The 13,763-nt window shown below is 40.2% G+C and overlaps 1 protein-coding gene across 1 annotated transcript; it reads right to left on the bottom strand.

The window, feature by feature from the left end:
• Positions 1–415: 415 nt before the first annotated feature.
• pde6hb (phosphodiesterase 6H, cGMP-specific, cone, gamma, paralog b) lies at positions 416–8,570 on the bottom strand. The gene is made up of 4 exons (XM_077010294.1): positions 8,212–8,570; positions 4,082–4,226; positions 3,555–3,595; positions 416–673 (listed from the first exon to the last, which is right to left on the bottom strand). Exons 1-4 carry the CDS (start codon positions 8,234–8,236, stop codon positions 597–599), a joined length of 288 nt encoding a protein of 95 aa, XP_076866409.1. The 5' UTR covers positions 8,237–8,570; the 3' UTR covers positions 416–596.
• Positions 8,571–13,763: the final 5,193 nt, after the last annotated feature.

The following is a 13,763-nucleotide window of genomic DNA, read 5'->3' as shown; positions in this document are numbered from 1 at the left end:
TCAGTATCTGTAAACCCTGTTAGTGAGTGTAGATATTTTTATTTTTGCCATTGTGTTACTTTGATTTGCAAAAGCATCTTGCACACACTATTATGCTTAATGCATTTCTCTTGTTTTTAATATTAGAATTGTGTTAATATTAAAAACACTGTGTTATTTATAATACAACAAAATTCATCCAAACAAATGGACGAGTGGAGGCATACCACACCTACGTGTAACTATGGGAGGAGTTATCAAACCACACCTACGCGTAACTATGGGAGGAGTTATCAAACCACACCCAAGCGTAACTATGGGAGGAGTTATCAAACCACACCCATATTCAGGTGAGGAAGGTGAGTTTATCACATTGGGTAAATTCAGTATAAAATGTTGCATATTAATAACAATAACAACAAGAAAAGTGACAATAACAACAACAATGATTACAATAATAATACACAATCATAAATAGCATATTAATATGTGTGTGTTTAAATAAGCTTCTTTTATTAGACCAAGCTGCAGGAACATGCAGTGTGGCGTAACTGCACACAAGCAACAGAGGTGGTGTGAGTGAGAAAGGGTGGAGAAGTGGAATCTGGAGATGCAGTTTAAATGATGCCGTATTTAGCCAGGTCACTGAGCTCCATATCTCCAAAGGCCTCCCAGGGACACACCACCGTGAAGTCTGGGTTATAAGAGAGGGAATAGAAGGGAAGCATTTGTTTAGTTACTTCCTTATTTGTTTGTTCATTTATGGCACACTGAACGGCTAGTATAAACAGCAGTCTTGTAAGCTAGCTAGCTATAGTTTGGATAACTACATAAAATAGATAAACAGAGGAGCAAGTCAGAGCAGTGACCCTTGAAAACCATCAACTATCTCTGCCTCACCCAGGACCAGCGCCATGAAACTAGTCAGTCCGGCCAAGAACCCACACGTTCACCAGAAACAGCCCTCATCACGTTGACTGAGGAACTTCATTCTGCCAGAGCAGCCAAATTCTTCTTATTTTGACACAGTAACCACAACATCCTCGTCCCTCTTCACGTCAGCCTCTGCATGGGTCCACATCAGTAGTTCCTCTCTGAAGCATCAGTCCCATCATGTGACATGGAGAAGGTCCACATGTGTCACGTTTGCCCCCCCCCCCCCATCATTGTCTTTGTTTTCCATGTACAATTTCTGAAACCACTAACCCATGTAGCCTATCTATTGACCAGGTGCGCTAAACCTTAAGCACATTCTCTGCCTTACACTCATTTAGAAATGCTAAAACACACTTTTTTGCAAAACTTTAAACACATTTGTTCGCATAAGACACAACATTCAAAACTGAAAACCATGTGTTTCCTTTAGAAAACACTGCCATGTAACTGCCAGACTCACCTACCAAAATACCAAACCCAGTTCTCACAGGTTACAACACTTCTAGCTAATTTGTAGACATCAGAGCCTAATTCCTATAAAGAGGCCACAAGTTGCAAATCTTGTTCAATACTGCATAGAGATGATGATGAAGAGTACGAGAATGAGGAAGAGGATGAGCAACCATAATGTATGAGATCAGAGTCACTCTGGTTGACCATGTGGTCAAGCATGCGTTGGGTTTTCTGGAGGTAAAGGGTCCAACCTTATCTGTGCTGCTACACTGTAGCATCATTCAGACAATTCAAAATGAGAATAGATAAGTAGACCTGTCCTCTATACATACTACGTCATGTACTAGACTACCCCTCTATACATACTACATCATGTACTAGACTACCCCTCTATACATACTACATCATGTACTAGACTACCCCTTGGTGGGTGGCTATCCACTTCAGAACAGAAAGAGACCATCATCAATATGGTCAGAGCAAACAACTGTATACGTTTCCGACAACTTCAACAGCACATAATTACTGACAACGTCACCATCAGCAACATCCATTCAGTGAGTCTATCCAGACTGGGACAATGCAAGTTTTCACCGGTTCACTGAACAACCACGATTTGTTGTGATTCACCTTTGCTAACACCATGTAGACCTGTATTACGTTCCTTTGCTAACACCATGTAGACCTGTATTACGTTCCTTTGCTAACACCATGTAGACCTGTATTCCGTTCCTTTGATATCACCATGTAGACCTGTATTCCGTTCCTTTGATAACACCATGTAGACCTGTATTCCGTTCCTTTGATAACACCATGTAGACCTGTATTCCGTTCCTTTGCTAACACCATGTAGACCTGTATTCCGTTCCTTTGATAACACCATGTAGACCTGTATTCCGTTCCTTTGATAACACCATGTAGACCTGTATTACGTTCCTTTGATAACACCATGTAGACCTGTATTACGTTCCTTTGATAACACCATGTAGACCTGTATTCCGTTCCTTTGATAACACCATGTAGACCTGTATTACGTTCCTTTGATATCACCATGTAAACCTGTATTACATTCCTTTGATAACACCATGTAGACCTGTATTACGTTCCTTTGATAACACCATGTAGACCTGTATTACGTTCCTTTGCTAACACCATGTAGACCTGTATTCCGTTCCTTTGATATCACCATGTAGACCTGTATTACGTTCCTTTGATAACACCATGTAGACCTGTATTACGTTCCTTTGCTAACACCATGTAGACCTGTATTACGTTCCTTTGATAACACCATGTAGACCTGTATTACGTTCCTTTGCTAACACCATGTAGACCTGTATTACGTTCCTTTGATAACACCATGTAGACCTGTATTCCGTTCCTTTGATATCACCATGTAGACCTGTATTACGTTCCTTTGATAACACCATGTAGACCTGTATTACGTTCCTTTGCTAACACCATGTAGACCTGTATTCCGTTCCTTTGATATCACCATGTAGACCTGTATTACGTTCCTTTGCTAACACCATGTAGACCTGTATGAGGTTCCTTTGCTAACACCATGTAGACCTGTATTACGTTCCTTTGCTAACACCATGTAGACCTGTATTCTGTTCCTTTGCTGACATTTCTTCTTATGGCTTCTCCTACAACTGCTATGCTGATAATCCTTCTTCCAACCTTCTGACTCTCAGGTTTCCTGGCGCATATCAGCATGCTTGATTGACATTTCTTCAAGGTTGAACCCACCACTTGAACCTCAATCCCAGCAAAAAAAAAATGCTTCTGTACACCCCAGAACCTTAATCCTAACCATGACATCTTTTGAGAACTACCTGGTATCACCATAGGAAACTATCCATAGCCTGAGAATAACTTTAGACAGCCAATTATAATTCTCAGTTCATGTTTCAAATCTTTCAATATTACAATTTTCTGTGTGTATGTGTGTGTGTGTGTGTGTATGTGTGTGGTGTGTGTGTGTGTGGTCTGTATGTCTGTGTGTATGTGTGTCTGTGTTGTGTATATATGTGTGTGGTGTGTGTGTATGTGTGTGTGCGTGCGTGTGGTGTGTGTGTGTGTGTGTGTATATGTGTGGTGTGCGTGCGTGTGGTGTGTGTGTGTGTGTATGTGTGTGTATATGTGTGGTGTGCGTGCGTGTGGTGTGTGTGTGTGTGTGCTCCCACCTGTTCCAAGTCCTTCCATTCCAGGAATGTCATCACCAAACCTGAAACAAACAGATCAGTAAAACACTACTGACTCACACTGTAACACTAATAGTATGAGCGTGTGTGTGTGTGCGTGCGTGTGTGTGTCTGTGTGTGTGTGTGTCTGTGTTTGTGTGTGTGCGTGTGGTGTGTGTATGTGTGGTGTGCGTGAGTGTAGTGTGTGTGTGTGTATATGTGTGTGCGTGCGTGCGTGTGTGTGTGTGTGTGTGTGTGCGTGTCTGTGTTTGTGTGTCTGTGTGTATGTGTGTGTGTTTGTGTGTCTGTCTGTGTGTGTGTGTATGTATGTGTGTGTGCATGCGTGCGTGTGTGTATGTGTGTGTGTGTTTGTGTGTCTGTTTGTGGGTGCGTGCATGCGTGGGTGTGTGTGTGTGTGTGTGCGTGCACGTGTGTGTGCGTGCGTGCGTGTGTGTGTGCGTGTGTGTGCGCATGTGTGTGTGCGCGCGCGTGTGTGCGTGTGTGTGTGTGTGCGTTTGTGTGTGTCTCACCCTTTCTGTCCAGGTTTAGGGGCCTTGCTCTTAAATGTGCGGGTCTGCCTCTGTTTAAATTTGGGTGGGCCTTTCTTAGGTGTAGTGGGTCCGGCGCCACCTGCTGGCAGAGTCAGGCCACTTCCTGCTGTTCCTGTGTTCATACCTTATCTCAGAGACACAGAAATATAGACAGACAAGCAGAAAGGAACAAGAACCACACGTGTAAGTTTATATATGAATATCAATGATCTTATATCAATATTTATATGAATATCAATGATCTTATATCAATGACTCTCAACTGGTGTGACACGTTCTGGGTGGATCACGGATGGACAGCTTGTAAAATAATAATAATTATTAATGCTCTTAATGCCATTATACTCGTCTTTTATCTTGAAAAAAGACAGAGAGGCAAACATCAGACATGCAAACCATTTTTGTTGCTATGGTAACCACTAATTGTTTACCCATTTAATTTGTTATAGCATTTTTATTAAATAAAATAAAAGTGGGTTGTGACTTAATGATCATGAGAGATTGTGGGTCCTGGGCGGAGACCAGTTGAGAACCCCTGTGTTGTATACATGAATCACTATACCTGTGTTATATATATGAATCACTATACCTGTGTTATATATATGAATGAAAACATTTTCAGGTTTGACATGGCTTCAAATAAAACCTTCACTACAGAAAAACACTCAGTCTGACTAACAGACAGCACAGAAGCACTACGCAGTTTTATGAAGAAGATGGCTCAAGTTTAGAATTGAAGTTGTAAGTTCAGGTCTGATGCAGTGATGTAGGAAACATGATGAAGTTTGATGCTCACACTAATGTTTTATCATTACAAATAAATGTATCATAATACACCAGTTAATAGTTTAGGTTATATCTGTGAAATCTTGTGAGTCATATGGGCCCTCAGAATGTTAAATTCCTACATTAGCATAAGTTAACTCACTAGATCGAAGAATTATATTTACTCGGAGGAGGAAACATTTATGTGTAGCTAACCTTCGTTACACTCCATGCCTGCTTGAACTCATGAGAGCAAAGAGGAGAGTGACTGGAACTACATTATGGCCCAAACTGGAACTACATTATGGCCCAAACTGGAACTACATTATGGCCCAAACTGGAACTACATTATGGCCCAAACTGGAACTACATTATGGCCCAAACTGGAACTACATTATGGCTAGAGGTGTCAATTCCAGCAAGCTTGAGCAAAATCCTGGTGAGGACTTTTAATTTCTGAACCTGGTATTGACACCACTAATTATGGCCCAAACTGGAACTGCATTATGGCCCAAACTGGAATTACATTATGGCCCAAACTGCCTGCTCTGAATCAGGTGTTTTTCCACATCTCCACAATTCCACAGAATCTACTGTAACTCTGCTGTGCTCTTCTCTATATGTGGCTCTAACACATACCTTTCTGGTGTGTTTCTGTCCTATTAGTTCTTAATACTCTTAATACGTCCTTATTTGAGCAGTGTGTCTGTCCTCTACCCACGTAAACCCCACTCTCCCGTTTATCCTCTTCCTTCTGGACTCTCATGCTCTTTTTAAGCTTATTAGGTCAAAGTTCACCCTGTCCTGTTCTGTTATGTAACTGTAATCTTTAATGAACTGAGCATAGCTGTCTCAGAACCATGCGGATTGACATTAAACACTCAGATCTATAGCGAAAACATTTTATTTACATTTATATAAATTTTATTTATGTAATTATTTTTGTAATTATTTGAGGTGCATCAGGCTTTACTTCCATGGCATTCAGACAACACATATTCAGTTCCATAGTCTCTAACCAGAACACTGAATATATGTACATATATACATACATGTATGTGTATACGTACATAACAGCTGTATATGTATATATACTTAGAATGGGTCTCCTAAAACAGGTCATGATGTACATAGTGCCAAAGTGTTACACTATATACTGACCTTAGCCTGTAAAACTCATTTTGTCCTGAAAATTGTTTTTTTTTTGTGTATATATTCCTGCATTTTCTGTTTGATTATTAATAAATACACTGAGAAAGATTTATATTTTGTAATTATGCCATTGCTAAAATACCAAAGGTATTTACAGTGCTGTAAATACATACCTGCTTAGGTAAGTGATGTGTGAATGTTTGTCTTACCTGTACCTGTACAAGGCTCCTTCTGTACTGTCTGTGTCTGCTGTGAGAAAAGTGATCAGACTTCCGCTCTGTCTCCTTTTTAGAGGACTTCTAATCTCTTAATCCTTCTTTCCTCCCCACCTGTTTCCAGTCGCCAACCCTGCTCTCCTCTTCCTCACCCTGCCTCTCTCATATACCCCACACCCCTCTCCTGTACCCCACACCCCTCTCATGTACCCCACACCCCTCATATACCCCACACCCCTCTCATGTACCCCACAGCTCTCATATACCCCACACACCCCTCATATACCCCACACCCCTCTCATGTACCCCACACCCCTCTCATATACCCCACACCCCTCATATACCCCACACCCCTCTCCTGTACCCCACAGCTCTCATATACCCCACACCCCTCATATACCCCACACCCCTCTCCTGTACCCCACACCCCTCATATACCCCACACCTCTCATATACTCCACACCCCTCTAATATACCCCACACCCCTCTCATATACCCCACACCCCTCTCATGTACCCCACACCCCTCTCATATACCCCATTAGATGTTAATGGTGTTTGTAACCGGGGTAATTATTATTAGGTATTATTGATCAGGTGGTAACCTTGAATAATTGTTTATTAGAAAGCTGAAACATGTATGTGTGCACAAGATTTCTACAGAATATTGTACATTGCTGAAACATGTATGTATACAGAGTGTGTGTCACGTGTGGCACCACCCACACCTGTCAGTCATGTCCTCTCAAGGTTTCTTCCTCATGCAAAAAACTAGGGAGTTTTTCCTTGCCACTGTCGCCCTTGGCTTGCTCACTGGGGGCTAGGACTCGGCACTTGTAAAGCTGCTTTGTGACAACAACTGTTGTAAAAAGCGCTATATAAATAAAATTTGATTGATTGATTGATTGATGTCTTTGTTTAAGTTTAAGTATTTGTCAATTGTCATTTATTTGATGATGATGATGATGATAATTCTTTATTCAGTCAAATAATTATCACATAATACACTGTAAAAAATCTTTGTTTGCTTATGTTCTGTGAATATAAAAATGTATGTGGGCAAAGCATGAAACATAAAAATAGTTACTCCAAAAACAAAAAACGAATTGTGCCATCAGCTGCTGCATTTTTATCATTCAACTTAATATTTTGTGTTCAGTGAATGAGCATTATGGTTCTCAGTCAACATGTCAAGTCCAAAGTAAAAAACTGTGTTGGGCGAGCAATAGTGGTAGTGGTGAAACTAATGCGCATGCTCAAGAGAAGATTTTCTTGGCGCCTTCTGCACCACAACTAAAATGAAGACCCAGCGTTTCACCATTTATCTAGAGGACTTCAAACGTTCACTGAGTGAAGTTAATGTGGATCTTTACTACGCTAATGGCCGGTTCAGACTACACGAATTTAGCCCGATTTTGACCCGATTTTGTCGGAGCCGACAAATTGCCTGCGTCGGATCCAAATTTCAGTGTCGCGAGCGACAAAGGTCCGTGTACTATAACATAGTCCACGAGCAATAATTTGACGTGAGCGACGCCGTCGGACTGTCCGACGAAAAGACTAGCATGTTAGAATTTTTTGTATTTTATCGCCTAGTTTGACATGCTCCACAATGTGCTCCCTGACGCTGACCAATGAACCCTTTTCACATTTCTGGGTTTGGAATGCGGAAGTAAAAAATAGCAGGGTAAACATCGCGGGTAGAACGTAGAGACAATATGGAGCAGCATAGCAAGTGCTACTGCAGCGTGCCTTTCTGCTCAAACAACAAACGGAAACAACCAAACCTGAGTTTCTACGACTTTCCAAAGGACAAACATTTACGTTGTAAATGGATATCAGCTATTAGGAGAGAGGAAAGTGCCACATTTACGGTTGTGCGCGGCAGTACATACGCACTTCAGGTCGGAGGAGCTGTATGTGAAAGAGGGAGGAAGCAGAGCCAGGCTAAAGAAGGATCAGTTCCATCACCATTCACCTGCAATCATTTTGGAAGTCGACATGAAGATCGTCTGACACCTTACGAGAGGGCAAGTACTCGTCTCGGTTTGAACACTGAAGCTGCCACGGGAGAGAGAGAGAGCAGGGAAGCTATGCTAACCGAGCCGAATGCTAATGCTATGGAGCACGATTACTGTCGTCCACCATCTCCTGGTGAGTAACTTTACAACTCCTATATACACTATTATACACAATGCAGATCCGAATACACAAGCCAGCTACCTAAATAACCATGTGAATAATTAATACTTACTTGAGTAAGTCTTAAGATACGATACTTAACAAAAATATTGGAGATGCTATTCTTACCTGAATAGCAGTCTAAATATGCAATACTTACCTAAATAACAGTCTAAATATGCAATTTGTACCTGCATAACAGTCTACATATGCAATACTTACATGGACAACAGTCTAAATATGCATTACTTGCCTGAATAAGTTCAAGTTCAAGTTCAAGTTACTTTATTAGTACCCGTGGGTAAACTGGTTTTGCAGTTCATGAGAAAGGTATAGATGTCCATACATATAGACTACAAACACATAACACATATACATAAAAAAAGAAAAAAACAAAAAAACAGATAAATAAAAATAAAATAAATAAAAAGGTACAAACTGTACTGACATAACTGGTATGTGGAGGAAGGGGGATTACCTCTTGTTTAACAGTGTAATCGCAGCTGGAACAAAACAGTTTTTGAACCTATTTGTTCTGCAGCCTGGTACCATCAGTCTCCGCCCAGAGGGAAGGTACTGGAACTCACTGTACAAGGGATGTCTACTATCAGCTAGGATAGCCATCGCTATCCGCTGTAGCTGTCTTGCATACAGTGAAGAGGGGTGTAGATGTGACTCGCCAGTCAGTTTACTTGACCATTTCACTATTTGATTTAGGTTGTTCTTGTATATCAGAGGAACGTGGCCGAACCATGAGGCCAGAGAAAAGGACACAATTGATTCAATGAAAGTGCGGTAGAATAAAATCATCATGGTCTTATCAACATTAAAATGAAACAACTTCCTCAAGCAGTGTAACCGCTGTTGTCCTTTCTTACATACAACTTCAGAATTCTCCTGGAAGTTTAATTTAGAGTCAATTATTGTCCCTAAATATTTATAAGATTTAACTTGTTCCACTGTTTCGCCCTTCATAATGGTGGTCTCATATCTTAGGTGTTTCCCAAAGTCAATGTGCATGTCTTTTGTTTTTGATATGTTTAACTGAAGGTGTGAATCCTCACACCATTGGACAAAGTCATCTATTATTGGTCCATGGCCTCTTTCGTCCTTCTGTAAAAGGCTTACGATGACAGAGTCATCAGCATATTTCATAATGGTCCTATTAGCATATTTGCTCTGACACATGTTTGTGTACAGAATAAACAAGAGGGGTGAAAGAGCACACCCTTGTGGTGAGCCTGTGGAGGAGCAGAGCTGATCAGACATAACTCCGTTTACCCTAACCTTTTGTGTCCTGTCTGTTAAAAAGTCCAATATCCATCCAACAAGGTTAAAGCTAATATCAAATTGTTCTAAAAGACGATTAACTAGAATATGTGGCTGAATTGTATTAAAAGCAGATGAAAAATCAATAAACAAAATTTGAGCATGGGACCCACTTCCTTCAAGATGTTTGAGAAGAACATGGAGTAGTGTAAGGGTGGCATCTTCTACTCCTCTATTTGGCCTATAGGCAAACTGCATGGGGTCCAATGCATGTTCAGTATATCTTAAAATTTGTAGCCTTATCAGCTTTTCAAAATTCTTCATTAAGATTGAAGTTAAAGCAATTGGTCTAAAATCATTCAGATTATTTGGCCTACAGCATTTGGGGACGGGAACCACAACAGCATGTTTCCAAATCTTGGGTACATGTTGTGTCTGCAGAGATTTATTAAAAATAAAATGGAATATTGGGCTCAATTCTTTTGTACATGACTTAATTACCCGTCCACAGATGTTATCTGGTCCCTGACTTTTATTCATTTTTGTCGTAGAAAAGACATTTTCAACATCTCTGCATGTGATGCTGATGTATTTATTATCTTTAAGTTTATCTTTCAGTTCTACAACTTCCTGACTAAAGTCAAACTTGTCAAAACGGTTATAAAAACAGTTCAATGCATTGGCCAGTTCATTATCAGATTTAAACCCCTCAAGACAGACATGGCTGCTGTTACTCTGGTTCTGGACACCTGCTATAATTTTCATACTGGACCAGGCAGAGCCAAGATTGTTCTCAGCCATCCTTTTTTCGAGTTTAGACTTATATCGTTGTTTTGCTTTGGATATCTCAGTTTTTAGCTCTTTTGTGGCTACATGCAGGTCAGTGGCAATGCCGTTCTTGTGAGCTTGCCTTTTTTTCAGTAAACAATTTTTAATAGACCCATTCACCCATGGCTTGTTATTAGGGTAAATCTTAATTTGTTTACAGGGGATAATCATATCCCTACAGAAAGCTACATATGAACATACAACATCAGTAATCACATCCAGATCATTACATGATTCCTTAAAAACGTCCCAGTCTGTACACTCATAGCACTCCTGAAGACACATAACTGATTCATCAGTCCATTCCTTTACTTCTTTAATTTGTATTTGCTCTCTTCTCAAAACAGACTTGTACTTAGGGATTAATTGAATACAGTTGTGGTCCGCTGAGCCCAACGGGGGCAGTGCAATCGATTTGTAAGCGTCCTTCACCGAGCCATAACAGAGATCCAGTGTCTTTCCCCGTCTGGTTGGACAGGTGACATACTGATAAAAATCTCTCATTGTCTTTTTAAGGGTGACATGATTAAAATCACCTAAAATAAAATTCGGAGCGTCGGGTGAGAGTGATTGAAGTTTTTGGGTGACATCCAAAATGACATTACAGGCTGTGGCAGCATTTGCCTTAGGATGGATGTACACCACTGTCAGAAAGATTTGAGGGAACTCTCGTGGCAGATAGAATGGGCGGATTGACACGGACAGGAGCTCAATATCAGGTAAACAGATGTTTTCTCTAACAGTCACAGAGGTACAGTAACGTTTGTTTAGGTATACACATACCCCACCGCCGTGTGTCTTCCCCGTTACGTTGGCAATCCTGTCCGTCCGAATAGGCGTTCCGAAGCCGTCAATCCACAAATCACGGTCCTGGTCGCAGTTGGACAACCAGGTCTCCGTGAAAGCCAAAACACAGCATTCCCCAAAGTCCTTGTGTAGCCGGACGTTTCCCTGCAGCTCGTCAATCTTATTCCTTAGGGACTGAACATTCCCCAGTATCATTGTTGGTAGGGGGATCCTTTTCAAGCATTGTTTCTTCAAACGTAGCCGGACCCCTCCACGTTTGCCCCGCTTCCTCTTTTTCCTCTGCCATATCGAACGTTCGGGCTTATGATCTTTTCGTATACAGTCTGGCAAATGTAGACGTAGACCTGTATCTAAACTTCTAGGCACGCTTTCTGTGCGAAGTTGAAGCAGCTGATCTCGGCTGTACAAGATTCTTGTTTGGGCCTTCACGTCTTGGGAAAACAGCAGGCAGGATACCAGAATCCAGATTACAATCGGGTAAAACAGTTCCATTTTCCGATGATATCGTTGTTTTCAAGACTAGTTATTTAGACAGACTTATTTAAACATACTTTAAACAAACAAACGTCGGGACATTTACGACTTAAAAAACCAGATAAAAACAAACACACAGGACGCCAACCTCATTCACTGCCTGTCGCTGCGTGCGCAAGCGCCAATCCATAGCATAGCATAGAATAAGTAACTGATGTCTGAGATATAGCATGAGCATATGTTCATTCCAAGCACAAGAATGTTTTATGTATTATACATAAACAAACCCTAACTAACTGAACCATAACTAACTATTATACATAAACTAACCCTAGGTTCTCAACCTTCATAGATGACCAGACAGCAGGTGCAAGCTACCATGCCTAAAAAATTCCGCCAGTACTGCCCAGAGGTCCCTGTGCTGATTGACTGCACTGAATTCTGCTGTGAGACAGCAACATCACTCACCATACAGTCTGAAAGCTTTTCAAATTACAAAAAAAAAAATCACACAACATTTAAATCATTGGTTGGAGTTGCTCCCTGTGGTGTCAACACATTTATTTCCAAGCTCTACACAGGATCTATCTCCGATCAGGAACTAACCCGGAGGTCTAACTTCACCAGGCTACTACAACCAGGAGATGGAGTGATGGCTGATAAGGGCTTTCAGATAGAAGGGATGTTGCTACACAAAGTAAACTTACTATTGATGTTTTTTTTTCTCAAATGTATAACAAATGTTTATAAATATAATAAATCAAATATATTTGAACCCTCTTGTCTCAGGTGCTTTGTATTTGTTTTCTTTGTAGTCAAGGTCATAGATGATTTGGTTGTTATTGTACTCATTGGACAAACCATTGCAGGAAATTCAGTACTCCAAATATACTGATTAAACAATATAGCTAGTTGTCAGAATTGATGCATTCTTTGAAGCACAACCAAAATATTATGTTTACTCAGAATATCTTGTTTTTTGAAGTACAGTAAATAGTTCCATGGTAACCAATACAAATAGATTAACACAGTAAACAAAATGTCAAAAAGCTGACAAATATTTTCAGAATTCAAGCAAAGAATACAAATTTATATAGAAAATTTCATATTTTCACAAAATAAAACACTGTCTACACTTCATCTTTTATGTTTAGGTAGACATCCATGTACACATGATAAAATGTGTAGCTTCTCTCTCATGGATGTTATAAGTCATTCATCCCGTGAAATCCTCTGAATGGTGACATCAGATGTGAGGGTCAGGAAAGGGTCCTATAGAACAAAAGACAAAATTAACAGATAAGTTAAGGTTCTTTGAGGCATCTATGATTTGTTGCTCAATATATGTTTCAAGATCTTCGATAAGTAATGCATCTTTAGGCTGATATGTAGGTAAATATTTTATCATTTTACTATTATTTACTATATAATTTTACTATTATTCAGTTATGTTTCTTTAGACTGCTATCCAGGTAATATTGTATGATCTGTACACTGTTATCAGGTAAGTATTGTATCATACGTAGACTTACATATATGTACTATACACAAAAATAATTGGTTTTCACACTGTAATAAACATCTTTGTATATTAAATGTCACATGTTTATCACCTTATAATACCTTAGAAATAACTATCAGCTCACCTGGATATGCTTGATAAAGTGTGGACTTCATCCCTGTTCTGCTGGTGGATTTAGGTCTACGGACTTCCATGTCACATGTTGATTTGGGCTGTATTCCCTGGAAATTGATGTTTGTAGTTAATCACAATGGTACATACTAGTTAAGAGCATGAATAAAAAAAGTAAATTATGCCATCCTTCTTAAGTCTTACCTGAGTCCTTGGCCTGTGCCAACTTTGCAAGGTGCTGGTGCAGGCTACTGGAAGAGGGACCGTTTTAAAGCTCATGGTGCTGTAATGGGCACTCTGATAAAGCAGAGCAACAGTGTGATTGCACTTCCCTGCAA

This window comes from Brachyhypopomus gauderio, chromosome 6, assembly GCF_052324685.1.
Source record: "Brachyhypopomus gauderio isolate BG-103 chromosome 6, BGAUD_0.2, whole genome shotgun sequence".
Lineage (NCBI taxonomy): Eukaryota > Metazoa > Chordata > Actinopteri > Gymnotiformes > Hypopomidae > Brachyhypopomus > Brachyhypopomus gauderio.
Note: the sequence above shows the minus strand (reverse complement) of the source record. Positions and strands in the feature narration are given on the sequence as shown.